Here is an 18,908-nt window from a genome sequence, read left to right as displayed (position 1 = left end):
AAATGGGTCAGGGAGGCTTTTGGGGTGTAGAGGGGTTTAGGGAGTTAGCTGGGAATAGGGAACACGGACAGAGGGCACAGCCGTGAGAGGCCTGGGTATGAGCTCTGATTATTTGGGTGCTCGCACCGGTGACGGGGGAATGGGAAGCGAGGTTACAGTAGAGACCGCTGTGCAGGTAAAGGCTGCGAGTGCGGAGACGGAGCGAAGTAATCGGCGTTTCGAGAGGCTCGCGAATCCCGCCCACTGCGCACGCGCCGAGCTCCGGGCGGAGTTGGAGGACCAGGGGCGGGGCTACGCGGTTGCGTCACCCGCCGCACAGCGCCGCGCGCCTGCGCTCTTTTCCACGTGCGAAAGCCCGGGACTCGTGGAGTTAGGAACGCGGCAGACTCCCGAGTTGTGCCTGTCAGCGCTCGTCATGAAGCCAGGTACTGGCCGGGGTTGGGGTCCAGGGTCACGGACTGAGGCTAGGTGGGAATTCAGGTGCCAGGCCAGAGTCCGAGGGGTGGGGCCTGTGGCAGGGGTTCTGAGCCCGGGATCCGGTCTCATGTGGGAAGCGGTTACTGGTTCCGCCCTGGGATCGATCCTGAGCCCAAGAGGTCTGGGGGTTGCTACTGGCTTCGGAGGTCATGGTCGTGAGCGGAGGGCCTTGGGCCTGGGATTGAGGGTTTTGACCTGGAGTTCGTCTCATTGAGCCCGTCATTAGGGATTTTGGGGTATTGGGCCAGAGGCAGCACTCAAGGGTTCTAACCCAGAGGATCCAGGCCTCAGGGGTCTTGGATCTCTGAGCGTGGGTTTTGGGGACTCTGGCTTGGGTGGAAGATGGAGGGTCCCTGATCTTGGGTCCGGGAGCTGGGTCTGGGAAGCCCCCCATTTGCCTCTCCTGTTGCCGCTGCCACTACCATCCCCTTGGCCCCCAACCCAGCTTCTTAGAGTTGGTTGAAGTGGATGAGGACTCCCCTCTTGGTAGTGTGCGGCCCTCTCCGGCCCACTTAACTCCCATCCCCTACACTTCCAGGGGGGCGGGTCCCCAGTGATGGAGTGGAGACTTGGGGCCTGGCATTCCCAGCTCCACGGTGAGATTTCACAAGCTTGGCATTACCTGAGGGGAGAGGGGAGTGGTTTTATTCATTTGATTTTCCACAAGATTCTGATGAACCCAATCACTCCTCTCATAGTGGAATGATGGGAGTCCTGGCTTTGACAGCAGAAGGGCCTCAGCTCAACCTTCCAATTCTGGCTCAGCTTCTCAGCCCGCTGCGTGACCTTGGGAATGTGGCTTTACCTCTCTGGGCCTCAGGTTTTACATCAATAAAATGGCACCCATGTAGGATTAAGCGAGGTCATGTTAAAAAATAGCACAGTATTTGGCTCTAATTGGTATCTTTTATCTTCTCAAAGAGAACAAAATTAGGGTCCTTCTTCATAGTGTTTAAGGGCTTCCTTCCTATGGCCTGCCCAGCCCCAATTCGTCCGTGTGAGAACTTGCTCCATTGAGTTTGGAGAATTTTTCACTGTGGCCAAAAGGGTTTGTTTCCTTAGTACAGGCTTTCTTTTTTTCCTTCTGAGTCTTTTGTGTGGGTGCACATGTGTGGAGTAAGAAGGGTCACCTGGGAGATCTGTAGATCCTCTCCTCCTTCCCAAGCTCCCTGATGAAGTGGGGTGGGCCGTGCTGGGCTGTGGCTTTCCTTCTGAGACCCTGCCATGCCTGCAGGCATCCTGTGGTCTGTGATTCCCTCAGGAATGGGGGATACCCCTTCTTCCTCCCACCTCCCTTCATTGCGTGGTAGAATGTGAAGTTGCAGAAGTTGTCAGGAGTCAACTGTTCAGTGAGGATTTTAGTCTGAGTGAGAGAAGAAGCCTTTGGGAGATTTTGAGCAGGGGTATGGTGCAGTCTGATTGACATTTTTAAAAGGGATCTTTCTTTATGTAAAAGGCTTCAGGGTAGCAAACGTGAAAGCAGGTACATCCGTGGGAAGTTTGTTGCTACAGTCTAGATGATGTGGCTTGGACCAGGGTGGTGGCAGTGGATGTGCTGACACATTGTCATAATTTGGGAATATATTTTGAAGATAGAGCCTACAGATTGTATGTGAGTGACAGAGGAGTCGAGGATAACTAAGGGTTTGGGGTTATGTGGCTGGAAGGATGGACTTGCCAGTTTTGAGATGGGGAAGGCTGTGGGAGGAGAGCAGATTTTAAACCAGGAGGTTTGTGGAACCCCCCCCCCCCCACCTACCCAGAAAAGTTTGTGTGAATGTGTGTTTTTTCTGAGGCTTGGGAACTTTTGGTACATTTTTATGAAAGCTGCAGGACCTGAAATGCATTAAGATATGTTTTGGGTATCTGGGATTGAAAGTTTGTGCTCATGCCCACTGTGCCCGTGAACTTGCCCGCATTTCCCAGATGTCTTTTCTGTCGGGCTTGAATTGAAAGTGTCATGGGCCTAACTAGCAGCTTCTCTCCTGATTAGGGGGAAGAAGGCACTCATTCCCCTGAGTTTGAGTAATGATATTCAAACTATGTGCCAGGCAGTGTATTATGTAAAGTGCTTTGTGCGTATTAAGTCATTTGATCTTTACAATTCTGTGAGGTGGGCACTGTGTCATCTCCATGTCTCCGTCTTGCAGATGAAATTGTCTAGACTCCCACAAACCTTCCCCACTCTCTGGGATGGTGAATGGCAGTGGCATGGCTGGTCTCCCTGTAGGGGGTACAAGAGTTGCTTGAGGGGAGAGACCAGGGTTCCCCTGGTCACCACTGGATCACCTGCTTTCCGAATGAACACAGAAGGTGATTTCTCCAAGCACAGAGAGGGTACTTTCTCCTTAGCAGCACCCAGGAGTTCAAGAGTCATCAGCAGACAGTTGCTCATCTAATATTTATCGAGCCCATACTTTGTGCCACATGTGGTGTAGGGTGCTAGTGATGACCAAAACAGTTAAAAATCTCTGTCCATTTGGAGCTTGATTCTAGTGGGGGAGACAGGCAGTAATAATATTAAAAATGTCATGTGTGATAATTAACGTGTAGAGTGGCCAGGGAAGGCCCTTCTGAGGAAGTAACATTTCATCAGATTCCGGAATGCAGCGAAGGGGTGAGTGGGCCGTGCAAATGTCTGCAGGAGCTGGGCAGCGGACATTCCTGGACATGTGTCTTGGTTCACACAGGCACATGTTTCTCCAGTTGCTCGCCTGAATGGAATTGCTAGGTACACGATTGTTTAACCTTTTAAGTTTCATTTTCCCAATACTTGTTTTTGTTTCCACCACAGGTTTCAGTCCCCGTGGGGGTGGCTTCGGCGGCCGAGGGGGCTTTGGTGACCGTGGAGGTCGCGGTGGAGGCCGAGGAGGCTTTGGTGGGGGCCGAGGTCGAGGTGGAGGCTTTAGGGGCCGTGGACGAGGAGGCGGTGGTGGAGGAGGAAGAGGTAACTGAAGCTGACGAGGGGTGATGGAGGAGGCCTTTCCTGGGGCGGGGAGCAAGGAGGGAAGAGATTTGGGGTCTCCCTCTCTTACTGCATCTCTCCCTTATAGGTGGAGGCTTCCAGTCTGGTGGCAACCGGGGTCGTGGTCGGGGAGGAAAGAGAGGAAACCAGTCGGGGAAGAATGTGATGGTGGAACCTCATCGGCATGAGGGTGAGTGAGGAAGGCGGGGAACTGGCAGAGCTTAGGGGTGGAGTGGGGCGGGAGTCCTCACCCCTGCTTCGATCCCCTCACCCAGGTGTCTTCATTTGTCGAGGAAAGGAAGATGCACTAGTCACCAAGAATCTGGTCCCTGGAGAATCAGTTTATGGAGAGAAGAGAGTCTCAATTGCGGTGAGACCTGGGCCCCTGACCAAGCCACCAGAGTCCCAGTCGATGGTGTAACCAGCAGTCTGGTCTCCCTGTGTCCTACACATGACAGCCAGGGAATCATCTTAATACATAAGACAGGCCGTCCACTCTCCTCCTCAAACACCTCTGTGGCTCCCTGATGCCTTCAGGTTAAAGTCCTGAGTCTTCACTGTGCACTCAAAAGGTTCTGCACGTTCTAGCTTCCCTTCCCCACTCCTTGGCCCCATCTCTTCCCACTGTCCCCTTGACCCTGCAGCCACACTGGCCTCCTTGCTGTTTCCTCTACCAGGTCCGTGTGAGGCTGGTTCCTTCTCATCATCTGTGTCTCTTGTCAGGTGTCACCTTGTCTTTCTGACAAAGCCACCTCACACCACCACCCTGACTGTCAAAAGCAGCCCTCCCTGCCCATCCTTTGTCCTGTCATCCCATGTCACCTTATGGCCAGGCACATGCTTGCCTCGTGGCTTTCCTGCTTGCTTTCGCTCTGCCCCAGATGCTCTCCCCAGGTACCCTGGGTGGCCCTTGCCGCCTTCAGGTCTGATCAGAAGCCTACGTACAGTTCAGCTCTTCGCCGGTGCTCTTTCTCGCTTGACCTATTCCCTGCCCAACTCCTCGTGCTCCATATCTTCTTTCCTGGCTTGATCTTCTCTCCTTAGCACCTGTCACCACCTGATATGCCATGTTATATTTAGTTAGTTCAGTGAATACTTGCGCCGTAAGGGCAGGGATCTTTGTCTTGTATCACCAGTGCCTGGAGCAAGGGCGGGCACGCGGCAGGTGCTAGCATAGTGGATGTTTGTTGAACAAGCACCTAGGTCTTACTGTTACTCTTTGTGTTCATTCTCTGTGGCTGCCCCTTCTCCTGAGTCAGTAACCTCCGTGAGAGGGCAGGGACTGCATCCGTCATGGTCGCTGCTGTGTACCCACATTCAGTTCTTGGTGGGACTGCCCGGTGCTTTTCGAGGGCCCTAGGGTCAAGGGTGATGAGGTCCTGCAGAAGAGCCTCGCACTGACTTCCATCCGCATGTCCCCTGCTGCAGGAGGGAGATGACAAAATCGAGTACCGAGCCTGGAACCCCTTCCGCTCCAAGCTGGCGGCAGCAATCCTGGGCGGTATAGACCAGATCCACATCAAACCAGGGGCCAAGGTGCTCTACCTCGGGGCTGCCTCAGGCACCACCGTCTCCCACGTCTCTGACATCGTGGGCCCGGTGAGTGGATGGGTGAGGAGGGTGAGCGTGGGGAGGTGGGGAGGCAGGAAAGATCACTTCCCCTCTGCCACTGTGCCATGTGACTTAGGGCCAGGCCCTTTGATCCCACAGTGCCTGTAAGTACAAGGAGCGGTTTAAACCACTAGTCTCACTCAGCCTCGCCCTGGGGTTCTTGGCCTCGAGAGAAGAGGTGTGGGTTGGGGTGACCAGCATCAGAGGGACCCAGAGGGAGTATAGGTACCAGGCTGTTTGATTTGATGGCCTTCTTTAAAAATTCATGCCCCCAAAAATCTGGTTTTCTGGATTCTCTTGAAAGAACCAGGAAATCTCATGGTTTCTGGGCCTGCATTTGTATAATTATATAGATTTCCCATTTAGGGGGCACCCGAGTGTCTCACTTCATTTATGTGATTCTAGGCTGTTAGTTTAGTGCTTAAAAACCCCAGGCTTCCATCAGGCATTTAGTGCTGTGGCTTTTGGCAAGTTAACCAACCTCTCTGAATCTCAGTGTACTCCTCTGGAAAATCGGGTAGTTGAGAAGATTAAATGAGTTAATTCTTCAAGGTGCTCGGAGCAGTGCCTGGCCCGTCACATACTTTTAGCTCTTATTATTTCACCTCTGTGCTTGGCTTCCTGGTTTTAAGCTTCTGTTGGGAGCCTGGGCTCTCAGTTCAGGCAAATTGGGATTGGGTAGCTTTGCTACCTGCTGAATAACCCATGGTCGGCAACTTCACGTCTCTGGACCTCAGTTTATTCATGTGTAAAGTGGATGTGATAACAATAGTCGTTACATGGTAGGACTTTGATTTGGGGATTAAAGAGATGCTGTGTGTAGTGTTTGTGCCCCAGAGTAGGCCCCATACATGAGAACTTGAATCATTGTTAGTATTATGTGATTTATTTTAGGATGGTCTAGTTTATGCAGTTGAGTTCTCCCACCGCTCTGGCCGTGACCTCATTAACTTGGCCAAGAAGAGGACCAACATCATTCCTGTGATTGAGGATGCTCGGCACCCGCACAAATACCGCATGCTTATCGGTGAGGGGTCTGGGGGTGGTCCAGGTCGGGTAGGACAGACCACTCCAGGTTTCCTGGGAGGGCCAGCAGAGCCCTGATTCGGATGGAATTGGAGTGGATGAGCAGGCCTCTTGAGTCTGCAGAGATGGAAAGGGGGCAAGGGCAGCCAGGTGAGGTTGTAGAGGTGGCGACTCAGCTTCAGGGTCTCAGATGTCCGGCTCCCTTGCAGGGCCAACCTCCTTCCCTCCATTCTCCTCCCCCTCTCCTTAGGTCCCTTGTACTTCTGCCTTCCTCCAAAACATGGTACTTATGACACTGCCCCTGGCTTGTGTATAAAAGCCTCCTTCAAGGGTCCTTATCATCCTGTGGTGAGATCATAGTCCAGAACACTAACTGAGCATGGCTTGGCCCAGGGGGGCCCATTGTGAAATGACTTTATTTTTTAAAATTCAAAAATGTTAATACGAAAAATGGAAAGCCTTATAAATCACCCCCAGAGGTAATTGCTAAGAACAATTTGATGCCTGCTTTTCCCGATTACTAAAGAATCAGTTTTCATTACACCACTTTTTTTTTTAATTACATCGCCTTAAAAATCCTATCTCTCATTCTCATTCTTCTTTCTGTGAGATTTTTTTTTTTCCCATTCATTCATACCATCAGCCTTGTCCTGCAGCTTTCATTTGACAATCCTGCCAACGCTCTTGCCTATAAGTGCTCACTTTTACTTGTCTTTTTGATGACGTGTCTGTCTCCCCACCAGACCCGGGAGCGTCTCGAGGGCAGGGTCCGGGTCTGACTCGTCTCTGTGTCCCCTACGCCCGGCCCAGGGCTGGCCACAGAGTAGGTGGCAACCATGGTTTATAAGAGGAGTGAATGAATGATGTGACTGTGGGTTTTGGACCCATCTTGGGGGCACTATGGAGGGAGGGGGTTCAGTGGGAGGGAGTGAGACTGGAGGCAGGGAGACTGTCCCAGGAGGAACCTGCTGGTGATGGGGTACAGGCCCCATGGGAGGATCTGGGAAGATCTCTGGTGGATTGACTTTTAACTGCCGCCCCTTTCTTCTAGCAATGGTGGATGTGATCTTTGCAGACGTGGCCCAGCCAGACCAGACCCGGATTGTAGCCCTGAATGCCCACACCTTCCTGCGTAATGGAGGACACTTTGTGATTTCCATTAAGGTACGGGACTTGGAGGAGTCTGAGATGGGGCGGCAGTGTCCCGGGGAGGTATCTTCTTTATCTGTGTCTGTTAAGCAGCCAGTGTAATCTAGTCCACTCCCAGCCATTATTCCCACCCAGCTCCCTACAAGCTGCCCCCCGTCCCTCAATCAAATAGCACATGACAAAACATTTCTGCAAAACTAAAAGCTTTGGATTTAAAGAGGCAAGAGAGTGTAGTGGTCAAGTGCATGATTGCCAAGTCTGACCATCTTCAGTTTGAATTCCAGCTTGCTCTATGACTTTGGGCAAATTAGTTATCCTATGTACTTTATTTTCTTCACTTATAAAATGGAAATCTTAGTCCAATCTCTTTAGGGTTGATGTAAGGATTAAATTAATCAGTATATGTGAAGGGTTTAGGACAGATCCTGGCATAGAATAAATACTAGATAAATGCTAGATGCATCTTTCAAAATGTTTTCTTTTGACATACAAAGAAATCTTCCTGTGTACCTTTCACCAAAAGGTCCACCATTTGTTAGCCTTTTCCTACATTTGTTTTATTATTCTCAGCTGCATTATTACTATTATTAAAGAAGAAGGAGAAAAAAGCAAATAATTCCTGGGTGTAAAATGTAAACACTAGCTTTTAGATGAAGAGGACTCTGTTTGTGGCTTCCTGCTCCAAATCCAAACCAAATTAAGTACTTTCACCACATTTCCAAAACCCGAGTGTCTTAGTCAGTTTTATGCTGCTATGACAGGACACTGCCAACTGGATACTTTATAATAAATTTATTTGGCTCACAGTTCTGAAGGCTGGGAAGTCCAAGATCAAGAGTCCACATCTCATGAGAGCCGCCTTCTTACATGGTCCTATGGGAGAAGGGGGAAGGGCAAGAGAGCATGCCTAAGAGAGGGCAAGAGCAAGAAAGAGGGCATAATTAATCCTTTTTAGTGGGTACTCACTCCCACGATAATGGCATTAATCCATGATGTAACCACCTCTTAAAGATCCCATGTGTCAACATTGTTGCATTGGGGATTGAGTTTATAATACATGCACTTTGAGGGACACATTCAAACCATAGCACTGAATTTCACATGCATTTCCAATGAAAACGTACTTCTGGTTTAAAGAGCATAAAAAAGGGAAAACAGCCCAAAGCCCTACTGCAGACTTCAAATCCTTTCTCTCCTCCGTAGGCCAACTGCATTGACTCCACAGCCTCAGCCGAGGCGGTATTTGCTTCAGAAGTGAAAAAGATGCAACAGGAGAACATGAAGCCCCAGGAGCAGCTGACCCTAGAGCCATACGAAAGAGACCATGCCGTGGTCGTGGGTGTGTACAGGTGAGCAGGGGGGCCAGTAATCCATCAAGATGAAGATCTCTGTCTCTTGCACCCAGAGTGCCACAGTCCTGGGGACCCCCCTCACTCCTATCTTCCTCTCACAGGCCACCCCCCAAGGTGAAGAACTGAAGCCCAGTGCTGTCTGGATTTCGAGAGATGTGTGTTGATACTGTTGCACGTGTGTTTTTCTATTAAAAGACTCATCCGTCTCACCTGTGTGCTGCTCATTGCTATTTGACCGCTGTTGACAACAGAGCGCATGCGCCCTTGGTCTACATTTAGAAGTGGTGGGGGCGGGGCGGGGGTCTTATCCGGTCATACAGCGCATGCTCCATGCTTAGCTGCCTCATGCGCAGCCGCAACTGGTATTCCGGCGCTTGGGAGCGATTGGTAGCCTACTGCGCATGTGTGCCGGTAAGCGGCCTCAGCGCGCAGGCTCGGAGTGTTACCATGGGCCACGTGAGAGGAGGGGGTGGGAGGAGTGGGGGGCGGAGCCGGGGGGGGGGGCTGGTTTGTTGTGGTCGCCATTTTGCTGGTTGCATTACTGGGTAATCGGGGCCCTGGCTTGCCGTGTCCGCCGGATACTCTCAGCCAGTGGGCAGGTCTGAGCTCGGGCTCCCCGAGCAATTTGAGTGCCCTTGCCCGCGCCCTCAGGTAACAACGCGGGGACGGGCGGGGCGGCACGCGCTCGCTGGGCTGGGGGCAGGACGGGATCCGCCCTGCCCGCGTCGCCACGAGACTTAGCACAGCCGAAGGAAGAGAGGAGGGGGGCGGTGGGCAGGTGCGGCCGTGCCTGGCTATTCATAGTCGGATTCCTGGAAGGGGCCGAGCCCGAGGGAGCCGTCTTTGGAGGGAGGTTGGGAGGGGGTAGCCGGGCCCCACTCCCGCCCTTTGTTTGGGCTCGGCTCCGCCGGCCGCATCGTCGTCGCTTAGCAACAGCTGCCCTAGGCTGTGATTGGTTGAGCTCTTGGCAGCAGCAACCAATGGCACGGTTGTTGCCATGGCAGGTGCGGATTGCCAAACTCAGTCGGGCCCCGCCTGCCCGGAGTCCGCCTGCCCGGGCGGGCCTCCTGGGTGGGGGGCGGGACGCCGGGGTCCCCAGGGGCGGGTGGCCGCGCTAGGCGGGGCCGGTGGGGCGAGGGTTAACCTGCCCCTCCCCCGTCCACCTGCTCTCCCCTTCCCCCCGCGTGCCCTGGGCTGACCCTCGTCCCCCCCCCTCCCCGTCCCTCCTCTCCCCGCCTTCGGCGGCTGCTGTTGTCACCCACCGGGCGGCCTGTCCCGCTTGCCTTGCCCCGCCGCGGGGCTTGCTGGGCCGGCCGGGCCAGGGACTGGCGGCCGCTTCCCCAGCGCTGCCACCGCCGCCATGCTGGCTGCTCGCCCACCCCACTGGGGGCCCCACCGCGCCCCAGCCCCCCGTGGGCTCCGCGCCAGCCCTGACCCGGGTATGGGGTGGGGGCTGGGAAAGACGTCCTGGTGTGGGAGGGCCCCGGGAAAGAGGTTGATTTGGGGGGAAGCTCCAAGAGTAGAGAGGTCCTGGAGTGGCAAGGCATGGGATAGGAGAAAGAGATCTGACATCGGGGAAAGCCTGTGGGGAGAGGGTTTTGTTGTGCCGGACACTCTGGGAAGAGACAACTCTGTGATATTTGGGGATTTGGCTATGGGGGCCTTCTAGGAACGGGCACAGTTGTGGAATGATCCTAGTGTAGAGGTGTGACTGGAGAAGGGGCTCTGCTAGGAATATTGGGGTGTGTGTGTAGTGGGGCAAGGATGTGTTGTAGGGGAGAAAAGGACGATCTCTTTAAACTGTGGGAAGAGGCACCTCTCCCTTGCTCCCCTCCGGAGGAGTGGGCCTTGATTGGGAGGAGGTCTTGAAGTTATAGCAAGAAGAGCCCTGATGTGACTGGGGTCGGGGGAAAGCTGGAAGATGGTATAGAGAGACTACCTCGATGTGGGGGAACCTGATACAGGGAAGAGGTCTTGGCATGATATGGAGAGAGTCCTCTGGGAAGGGTGTGACCTGGTGGGTGAGAATGCCATAGAGATAGGACTCTGTTGTATAAGGTTTCTCAGATAATCATGGTATGGTCAAGAGGTTCCTGAGGACTATGATGTGGTTTTAGGGGCCTGCAGAGGACTCTGCTGTGGTTTGGGGGGAGTCCCAGAGGACTCATGTGGTTTGAGGGATCCTAGAGGTCTCTGGATTGGGGGAATCTACTGAGAAGGGTAGATCTTGAAGTGGAGGGACCGTGCTGTGGTATGGGCTGAGATCTCAATGTTCAAGGAAGGCTACAGAAGGGTGGGATCTTGAGTGAGGGGTCCTGGGGAGGGCCACAATAGAAATGAGAGGAAAAGAATGAATCCTTCTCTCTATACCATCTGTGGTTTCTATCTTTTTCTCTTTTCTTCCCCCCAATTATTGGTGTCTTTCTGTTCTCCTTTCCTGTCATGTCCTATATCAACTCCCCCAACCCCCACCTGGACCCCAATCACTCCCTTTTACATGTTTTCTTTGTGCTGCCTCATTCATTTGTTTGATCATCATTTGTTGAGGGACTCTGCTGTGCCACCCCCTGCCCCCACCCATCTGCCACTTCTCTCTGCCCCCTCTCTTCATTGCTACCTGTTGCTGTGTTGGACCCTTTTTCTCCTCCCACTGTGCCCTGCCTTCTTTCTCATGCCCACCTCTTCCCTGCCTGGCACTGTCCCACGTATCCCTTTGTTCCATGTTGTTTTCTTGCCTCCCGCCTGCTCTCAGGTCTCAGCGGCGGTGGCAGCCGAGGTGCAGGATGCGAGAAGGCGCCCCCCGGCCGGGCTCCCGCTCCAGGCCTCACTCCCCTGCGGCCCTCTGAGCCCACCATGGCCGTCCCACCGGGCCATGGTCCCTTCTCTGGCTTCCCAGGGCCCCAAGAGCACACGCAGGTATGCGTTCAGCTAGCTCCTCACCTGGGGGTAAGGGGTGGCTGGGGATAGAAGGGTCTCAGGACCAAAAGATAGTATGGTCGCCAGGGTAGTCTTCTGGGGTCATGGTGGGCCCCATGGGAGTAGAAGATAATAGAGGAGTTGCAGGCAGAGTCAACGTTTGGAAAGCCTGTGTTCAAATCCTGACATGGTAGTTAAATTACTTAGGTTCTCCATACTTCAGTTTTCTATTCTATAAAATGGAGCCAATAGTGATGCCTACCTCACAGGGTTGTTGTGAGGCTTACGTGAGTTAATGAACTGCAAGTAAAATGCTGAGAACAATACCTAGCACACAGTAAATACCCCTCCAGGGTGCTGGATCCAGATCCAAGAGCTTCGGGGTGAAAGAACTGGGCAGAGATTCTCAGAGTTGAGGGTGAGGGTTGGGAAAGCCCCAAGGAATGAGGGTAGATCGAGTTGGGGGGACTTCAGAGGTGGGATGCCCAGAATGGATGGTCCCAGACTGAAGGATTGGGAGGGACAGAGCCCAGGTTTTTCACATGATCTCTCTCACTGAGGTTCAGAAAGGAGGAAAGTTGTGGGATGAAAAAGCTGACTAAGAGTCTGGGTGAAAGGTCAAGGATATATAGTTCACTCATTCACATGACAAATCTCTGATCAACAGCCAGGCTCTGCTCAAAGCACTAGAGATACAACAAGAACATGACAAAGTCTCTGCCCTTGGGGAGTTTATATTCTAGTGGAGGAGTCAGACAGTGACCAAATAAATATGTGTGTGGTAATGATGCAGCCCATACAGTTCTCCTTCCTGAGGTTGGAGGTGAAGACTTGTGTCAGTGCCCACCCCTCACCCTGCCCCGCAGGTATTGCCTGATGTGCGGCTACTGCCACGGAGGCTGCCCCTGGCCTTCCGGGATGCAACCTCAGCCCCGCTGCGCAAGCTCTCTGTGGACCTCATCAAGACCTACAAGCACATCAATGAGGTGGGCAGGGGTAGGGGCTCCCAGCTAGGTGCTGAGAGGCCTTGGCTGCTGACGTGGGCCACTCACCAGTCCTCATCTGGCCGGCTGGGCAGGTATACTATGCGAAGAAGAAGCGGCGGGCCCAGCAGGCGCCACCCCAGGACTCGAGCACCAAGAAGGAGAAGAAGGTCCTGAACCATGGTTATGATGACGACAACCATGACTACATCGTGCGCAGTGGCGAGCGCTGGCTAGAGCGCTATGAAATTGACTCGCTCATTGGCAAGGGCTCCTTCGGCCAGGTGTGGGACACCCTCCCCACCCTCATCCAGGGACTAGGGGCCCAGGCACCCACTAACATTGACCCATGCACCCAGTGTTTCAGTGGCTTCAAGTCTTGTGCTGGGCCACTCACCCCAGCCACTCACTTAGTTTCCTTATGCCTCAGTCTATTTCTGTAAAGTGGTTCAAATAACAAGACTCCACATATAAGGCAGTTGTGTTATTTTATGTCCAGTGTCTACACCAGTGCCTGACTGATAGTGAGCACTCAACTATGAATTATTAGTAGTATTAATAGTGTTATTGGTGGGTCTCCTTTGCTGGAGGGAGAAGAATGGTACCTGGCTCTGTCCTGCCTCTCTCCCCTGCTCCCCCACCCCCTGCCCACTTTGTGATGTGCCCTGCCTGGACAGGTGGTGAAAGCCTATGACCATCAGACCCAGGAGCTGGTGGCCATCAAGATCATCAAGAACAAAAAGGCCTTCCTGAACCAGGCCCAGATTGAGCTGCGGCTGCTGGAGCTGATGAACCAGCATGACACAGAGATGAAGTACTACATAGGTGAGGCCTGGGACTGCAGGGCTGTGGGTGTCTGGAATAGCAAGAACTGGAGCTGGTGGGGATGGGTCGCTCTCCTCCTGCTGCCCCTGCCTACACACACACAAGGGGGCTGGTGTCTGGTCTGTGATTCTCCTGCTGCTTTCGTGATGTTTTCCCTGTGCACTTGATAATGATGGTCAGAGTTCACTGAGTGCTCACTAAAGGGCCAGGCTCTGTTGTAAGTACTTTACATAAATTCACTCACCACAGCCCTGTGAGGGAAGGGGCATTATTGTCCACATCTTGGAGATAAGAAACCTAGGCATTCAGGTGCTGTCACTTGCATGAGGTGACAGAGTTTGTACTCAGCTGAGCTGTAATTTGACAAAGCTGTGCGCTGCTCTTAACATCTATGCCAGTTTTTTTTCTCTCTCATGCTGATTCCTCTTAGAAAAAGCAAGCGTATTTTAAAACTCTGTTTCTTTTAAAAGGAAAATTTACATCCCTACCGTAAATGGAAATCCAGTATCCCTTGCCACAAAAATAAATATAACTGAGATGAAAACAGTGTTATAAAAGTAAATACGAACGTGTACAATGTATGCTGTACATATCAGCATCTAATGGAAACTGATTTAATCAGAGACTTGAAAAGAAAGTTAACTTCCTGTGTGAATCAAGTTATATACCATATAAAAACATTGCAACTAGCAGGTGGTACTCATGGGCACACCACAATCTGGCCAGTGCTCAGGAAATGGAGGCACTTTCTACTTTGTGACCCCAGGCCACCGTCAGCCCTCTCCACGTCTCAGTTTCTTCTCTATTGGCCCATTTCTGGCCTCTCCCCCACAGTGCACCTGAAGCGGCACTTCATGTTCCGGAACCACCTGTGCCTGGTGTTTGAGCTGCTGTCCTACAACCTGTACGACCTCCTGCGCAACACACACTTCCGTGGCGTCTCGCTGAACCTGACCCGGAAGCTGGCGCAGCAGCTCTGCACCGCACTTCTCTTCCTGGCCACGCCCGAGCTCAGCATCATCCATTGCGACCTGAAGCCTGAGAACATCCTGCTCTGCAACCCCAAGCGCAGCGCCATCAAGATCGTGGACTTTGGCAGCTCCTGCCAGCTTGGCCAGCGGGTGCGGCTTGGGGGTGGGGAGCCAGCACTAGCGGTGTGGGTGTGACCAGGGTAGGGGCGGGGCTTGACTGTAGTGAGATTATCCGGAGCAACCTGAGTGGTGCTTGGGATGGGGATGTCGGCTGGATGGCCCTGGAGGGTGGGGCCAGTGGGTGACACACAAGCAAGGGTAGAGGAGTGGCCCACAGGGTATACTACCCGCTAGAAAGGCGAGGGGTGAAGCCTGAGGGGTCGGGGCCAGTTTTGAAGCTGCCAGATATGGGCAGGGTGAAGTTGGGCTGGGTTTGAGCCTGGGATGCTGCTTCACTAAGTTTTGTTTACCTTGTGCTCTTAAAGCTGGGGATGGAGGTGGGGGGGCTTCAACTTTGCTGTTTCTATGAGCCGGCACTTAAAGTGATTATGGCATAGAGGCTTGTAGACTGCAGACATCTGCCTGGTGACCAAGAGGGGCCTGGGGTCAGGGCTGGGGATGGAGATCAGGGTCAGACTAGGCCAGCAGACTCCTGGGCAGATGAACAAGGTGGCAGCAGTGGTTCCTGGGAAAGTGGGGCTAATAGCGGCAGGATTCGGAGCCTCTATCCCCAGTTTGGGAGCAGAAGGCTTGTTCTCAGTTAGGTCCTCTTAGCTTTGGCGGTGTCGGTGGGACCAGTTGGGGAGGCTGAGGCCCCTGATTATTACCTTTCTTGCAGATCTACCAGTATATCCAGAGCCGCTTCTACCGCTCGCCCGAGGTGCTCCTGGGCACACCCTATGACCTAGCCATTGACATGTGGTCCCTGGGCTGCATCCTTGTGGAGATGCACACCGGAGAGCCTCTCTTCAGTGGCTCCAATGAGGTACGCTCCTCAGGAAGGGGTGAAGTGGAGGGGGTGGAGCCTGGCTGGCCTGGTGACCTGACCACTGCCTGCTTGCAGGTGGACCAGATGAACCGCATCGTGGAGGTGCTGGGCATCCCACCGGCCCCCATGCTGGACCAGGCGCCTAAGGCTCGCAAGTACTTTGAACGGCTGCCTGGGGGTGGCTGGACCCTACGAAGGACAAAGGAACTCAGGAAGGTGCGGCCCCTGCCCCGCGCCACTCCTCCCATCCCTGGTGGCCCCTCACTCTCTCACACTTGGGGCTCCCCCTCTCCCTGCTGCTTCTCCCTTGCGTCTTTCCCATCCTTCCTCTCCCCCTTGTTTGTCCTTTCCTTCCTCCCCTGCCAACCCCATCTCTCCTTCCCACCCAAGTCTTCTTAGCTTCTCTCCTTCTACTCTCTCTCCTGTGCCTCTGTTTCCCCGTGTGTGTCTCCCTGCCCCTCCTGCCCACTGACGGCCACTCTCTTGCCCCCCCTCCCACCCCCTCCCTGCCAGGATTACCAGGGCCCCGGGACACGGCGGCTGCAGGAGGTGCTGGGCGTGCAGACGGGCGGGCCCGGGGGCCGGCGGGCGGGGGAGCCGGGCCACAGCCCCGCCGACTACCTCCGCTTCCAGGACCTGGTGCTGCGCATGCTGGAATATGAGCCCGCCGCCCGCATCAGCCCGCTGGGGGCTCTGCAGCACGGCTTCTTCCGCCGCACGGCCGACGAGGCCACCAACACGGGCCCGGCAGGCAGCAGTGCCTCCACCTCGCCCGCGCCCCTCGACACCTGCCCCTCCTCCAGCACCGCCAGCTCCATCTCCAGCTCTGGTGGGTGCCCAGTGCCCCTTTGGGGTCTAACAGGGGTGGGTGCTGCTCTGGTTTGGCCTGGCCTGAGAACCTTGTCACTGGGCCTTTACACTAGAGCTTTGAAACGGCCTCATCCTGAAGGCCAAAATGGGGTGGAATGGGACTGACAGGGGATGACTGTCCCTAACATTATCTCTCAAACAGCTTGGGCTCAGACCCCTGAAACTGTTCCGACAGTAACACACAAAACTCAACTCTGACCCCAAATCTCAAAATTGGGCCTGATCCTTCAAATGGGCTCTGATCTCAAAGTCCAAACCTGGGCCTGGGCGGTGAACTAGACTCAGCCACTTCAAAACCTAGCCACTGCCTCCGCTCATCTGTGGCCTCTTCTCCTCTCTTCCCTGGTGCTTTTAGGAGGCTCCAGTGGCTCCTCCAGTGACAACCGGACCTACCGCTACAGCAACCGATATTGTGGGGGCCCTGGGCCCCCTATCACTGACTGTGAGATGAACAGCCCCCAGGTATTGGGGCTTTGAGGGCTTTGGAGGTGGGTGGTGGGGTGCCTGGGGCTTCAGGACCTGGGTCTCCATCATCCACTGCTCCTTTGCTCCTTTAGGTCCTACCCTCCCAGCCGCTGCGCCCCTGGGCAGGGGGTGATGTGCCCCACAAGACACATCAAGCCCCTACCTCTGCCTCGTCACTGCCGGGGACAGGGGCTCAGTTACCCCCCCAACCCCGATGCCTTGGCCGTCCCCCATCACCAACTTCACCACCACCCCCGGAGCTGATGGATGTGAGCCTGGTGGGCGGCCCTCCAGACTGCTCCCCACCTCACCCAGCACCTGCCCCCCAGCACCCGGCTGCCTCAGCCCTCCGGACTCGGATGACAGGAGGTCGTCCACCTCTCCCACCCCCTGATGACCCTGCCACTCTGGGGCCTCGCCTGGGCCTCCGTGGTGTACCCCAGAGCACGGCAGCCAGCTCATGACCCTGCCCCATCCCTGGGGCCCCTCCTGAAGCCATACCCCCCCATCTGGGGGCCCTGGGCTCCCATCCTCATCTCTCCCCTTGACTGGAATTGCTGCTACCCAGCTGGGGTGGGTGAGGCCTGCACTGATTGGGGCCTGGGGCAGGGGGTCAAGGAGAGGGATTTGGCCGCACCCTCCCCACTAAGGACTGGACCCTTGGCCCCCTTTCTCCCCCCCCTTGTTTTCTATTTATTGTACCAAAGACAGTGGTGGTCCGGTAGAGGGGAGACCCCCCCTCACCCCAGGGCCCTAGGAGGGGGTGGGGGCAGGTAGGGGGAGATGGCCTTGCTCCTCCTCGCTGTACCCCCCAGTAAAGAGCTTTCTCACATGCCCGTCTGAGCGTTTGCAGGGCCTCGGCTCCCCTCACCTGACCCTCAGAGGCATGGTGGGGAAGGGTGTTTGGGGAGGGGGTGCCAGAAGAGCTTTGTGTGTGGATCCGTCCCTTCTGGAGAAGTTATGTCTTGGTGTAGGCGTGGGACTCCTGGAGATCTGGGGCTACAGAGTCCCAGACAGAGATCCTGGATAGCATCTTAGCCCACATATCCCTTTTCCAGGGTAAACTGAGATCCCGAAAGCTAAAGGTCCAGCTCTGGCCTGTTGCTGGAAGCATGTGTCCTAATAAGCCACGGCTCCCCCAGAGTCTGCACAGGAGAGGCTGCTTATGCCAAGCAGTCATCCGGGAGGGGCGAAGTGCAATTACCAGGTCTTACTGGTGCAATCTGGAGAATAGGCAGGCAGTGGGCACAAACTTTATCACCACACATGTTCGGTCCCACCCTTTGGAATCATCGCGGAGCAAAGCGTTTTGAGATTCTGAGGCAAAAAGATATTCCCGGGGTTCCAGGTAAGTGGTCCTATTTCCTTGGCAGTTTGGAAACTTATGTCTCCCAACCGGCCAATCAAGAACCGCCTGTTTCAAAAAGTCTCCCACCGCTGGGCGCAGCGCTTCCTGGGAAATGGAGTCTTTCGGGCAAGCTTGTTTTTTTTACCCTTCCTTGGGGAACTACAAAGGCCAGAATTCTTTTCGCTCACAGGTTTTGGGGGCGGGTCTTCAGGCAGCCAATCGGCAGGGAGAGGTAGGCAGGGCCCGGTTATTTGAGCCTGTCAGTAGAGGGAACGAGGGCCCTGATTGGGTGGTTTGGGTCGTACTGTGCGCGTGTTGAGCTCCAGCAGAAGGAGGGTTCCTGCGCAGTGCGAGGGGAGCGCGCTGGCTGAGCGCTCGTAGTTCCAGGGCCGGTTGTAGGCGCTGAGGCCTTAAAGAGGCCCATCACTCGGGATATCACTGGCCGCTGCGTCTGGCCCGGCTCGCGGGAAGTTCCGGTCAGTGGGAAAGACAGGCAAGGACCCCGTTACGGATCTGTATATGTTCACTAATGGAGGCAGCGTGGAACGCGTTGGGACCCCAGAGGAGGCACGGGTGGGGAGACCTTCCTGGAAGACTAGCAGCTGCCTGAGCTGAGGCCTGAAGGTGGGAGGATGTTGGAGGCGGGGCGGGGAAATGGCTTGCGCAAAGGCAACGATGAGAAACAACAGCCTGTTGTGTGAATACGAACTGCAGGTGATTTGGCTTTGGTGCAGATCACATTGAAAATTCTGTGTGAATGAATGAGATCGTGGAAGTATTTTTGGCCATTTAGCGAGCTTGAACTTTATTCTGAGGGCAGGGAGGATTTCCAGGAGGAAAGGGGCACGGCTCAATGTGCTGTGATGTGGGAATAGATTGACGGGAAAGAGACTAGGGTGTAGGAGCCCAGTGTGACAGCTCTGGCAGGTTCCTAGGCAAGAGATGTCGGGGATGGGTCAGGG

The 18,908-nt window shown here is 54.5% G+C and overlaps 2 protein-coding genes across 5 annotated transcripts; both read left to right on the top strand.

Moving 5' to 3' along the window:
- The first annotated feature begins 325 nt into the window (after positions 1–325).
- On the top strand, positions 326–8,777 carry FBL (fibrillarin). Its single transcript, XM_069457266.1, has 9 exons — positions 326–425; positions 3,272–3,424; positions 3,531–3,632; positions 3,718–3,812; positions 4,871–5,041; positions 5,948–6,080; positions 7,131–7,243; positions 8,432–8,577; positions 8,682–8,777. Exons 1-9 carry the CDS (start codon positions 416–418, stop codon positions 8,704–8,706), a joined length of 948 nt encoding a protein of 315 aa, XP_069313367.1. The 5' UTR covers positions 326–415; the 3' UTR covers positions 8,707–8,777.
- A 314-nt stretch (positions 8,778–9,091) lies between these two features.
- On the top strand, positions 9,092–17,513 carry DYRK1B (dual specificity tyrosine phosphorylation regulated kinase 1B). 4 transcript variants are annotated; one of them, XM_069456831.1, is made up of 12 exons: positions 9,092–9,231; positions 11,333–11,496; positions 12,363–12,482; positions 12,575–12,763; positions 13,157–13,304; positions 14,139–14,425; positions 15,114–15,260; positions 15,339–15,479; positions 15,777–15,812; positions 15,897–16,092; positions 16,489–16,595; positions 16,691–17,513. In XM_069456831.1, the coding sequence occupies exons 2-12, from the start codon at positions 11,434–11,436 to the stop codon at positions 17,060–17,062; spliced, it is 1,806 nt and encodes a 601-aa protein (XP_069312932.1). In that variant the 5' UTR covers positions 9,092–9,231; positions 11,333–11,433; the 3' UTR covers positions 17,063–17,513. The 4 variants fall into 4 exon arrangements, with proteins under 4 accessions (XP_069312932.1, XP_069312933.1, XP_069312930.1 ...); XM_069456832.1 differs by lacking the exon at positions 15,777–15,812; XM_069456829.1 differs by having other exon boundaries at positions 15,777–16,092.
- Positions 17,514–18,908: the final 1,395 nt, after the last annotated feature.

The sequence above is a fragment of the Eulemur rufifrons genome, chromosome 24, assembly GCF_041146395.1.
Source record: "Eulemur rufifrons isolate Redbay chromosome 24, OSU_ERuf_1, whole genome shotgun sequence".
In the NCBI taxonomy this organism is placed as follows: Eukaryota; Metazoa; Chordata; class Mammalia; order Primates; family Lemuridae; genus Eulemur; species Eulemur rufifrons.
This window is presented reverse-complemented; position numbering and strand designations above follow the sequence as displayed.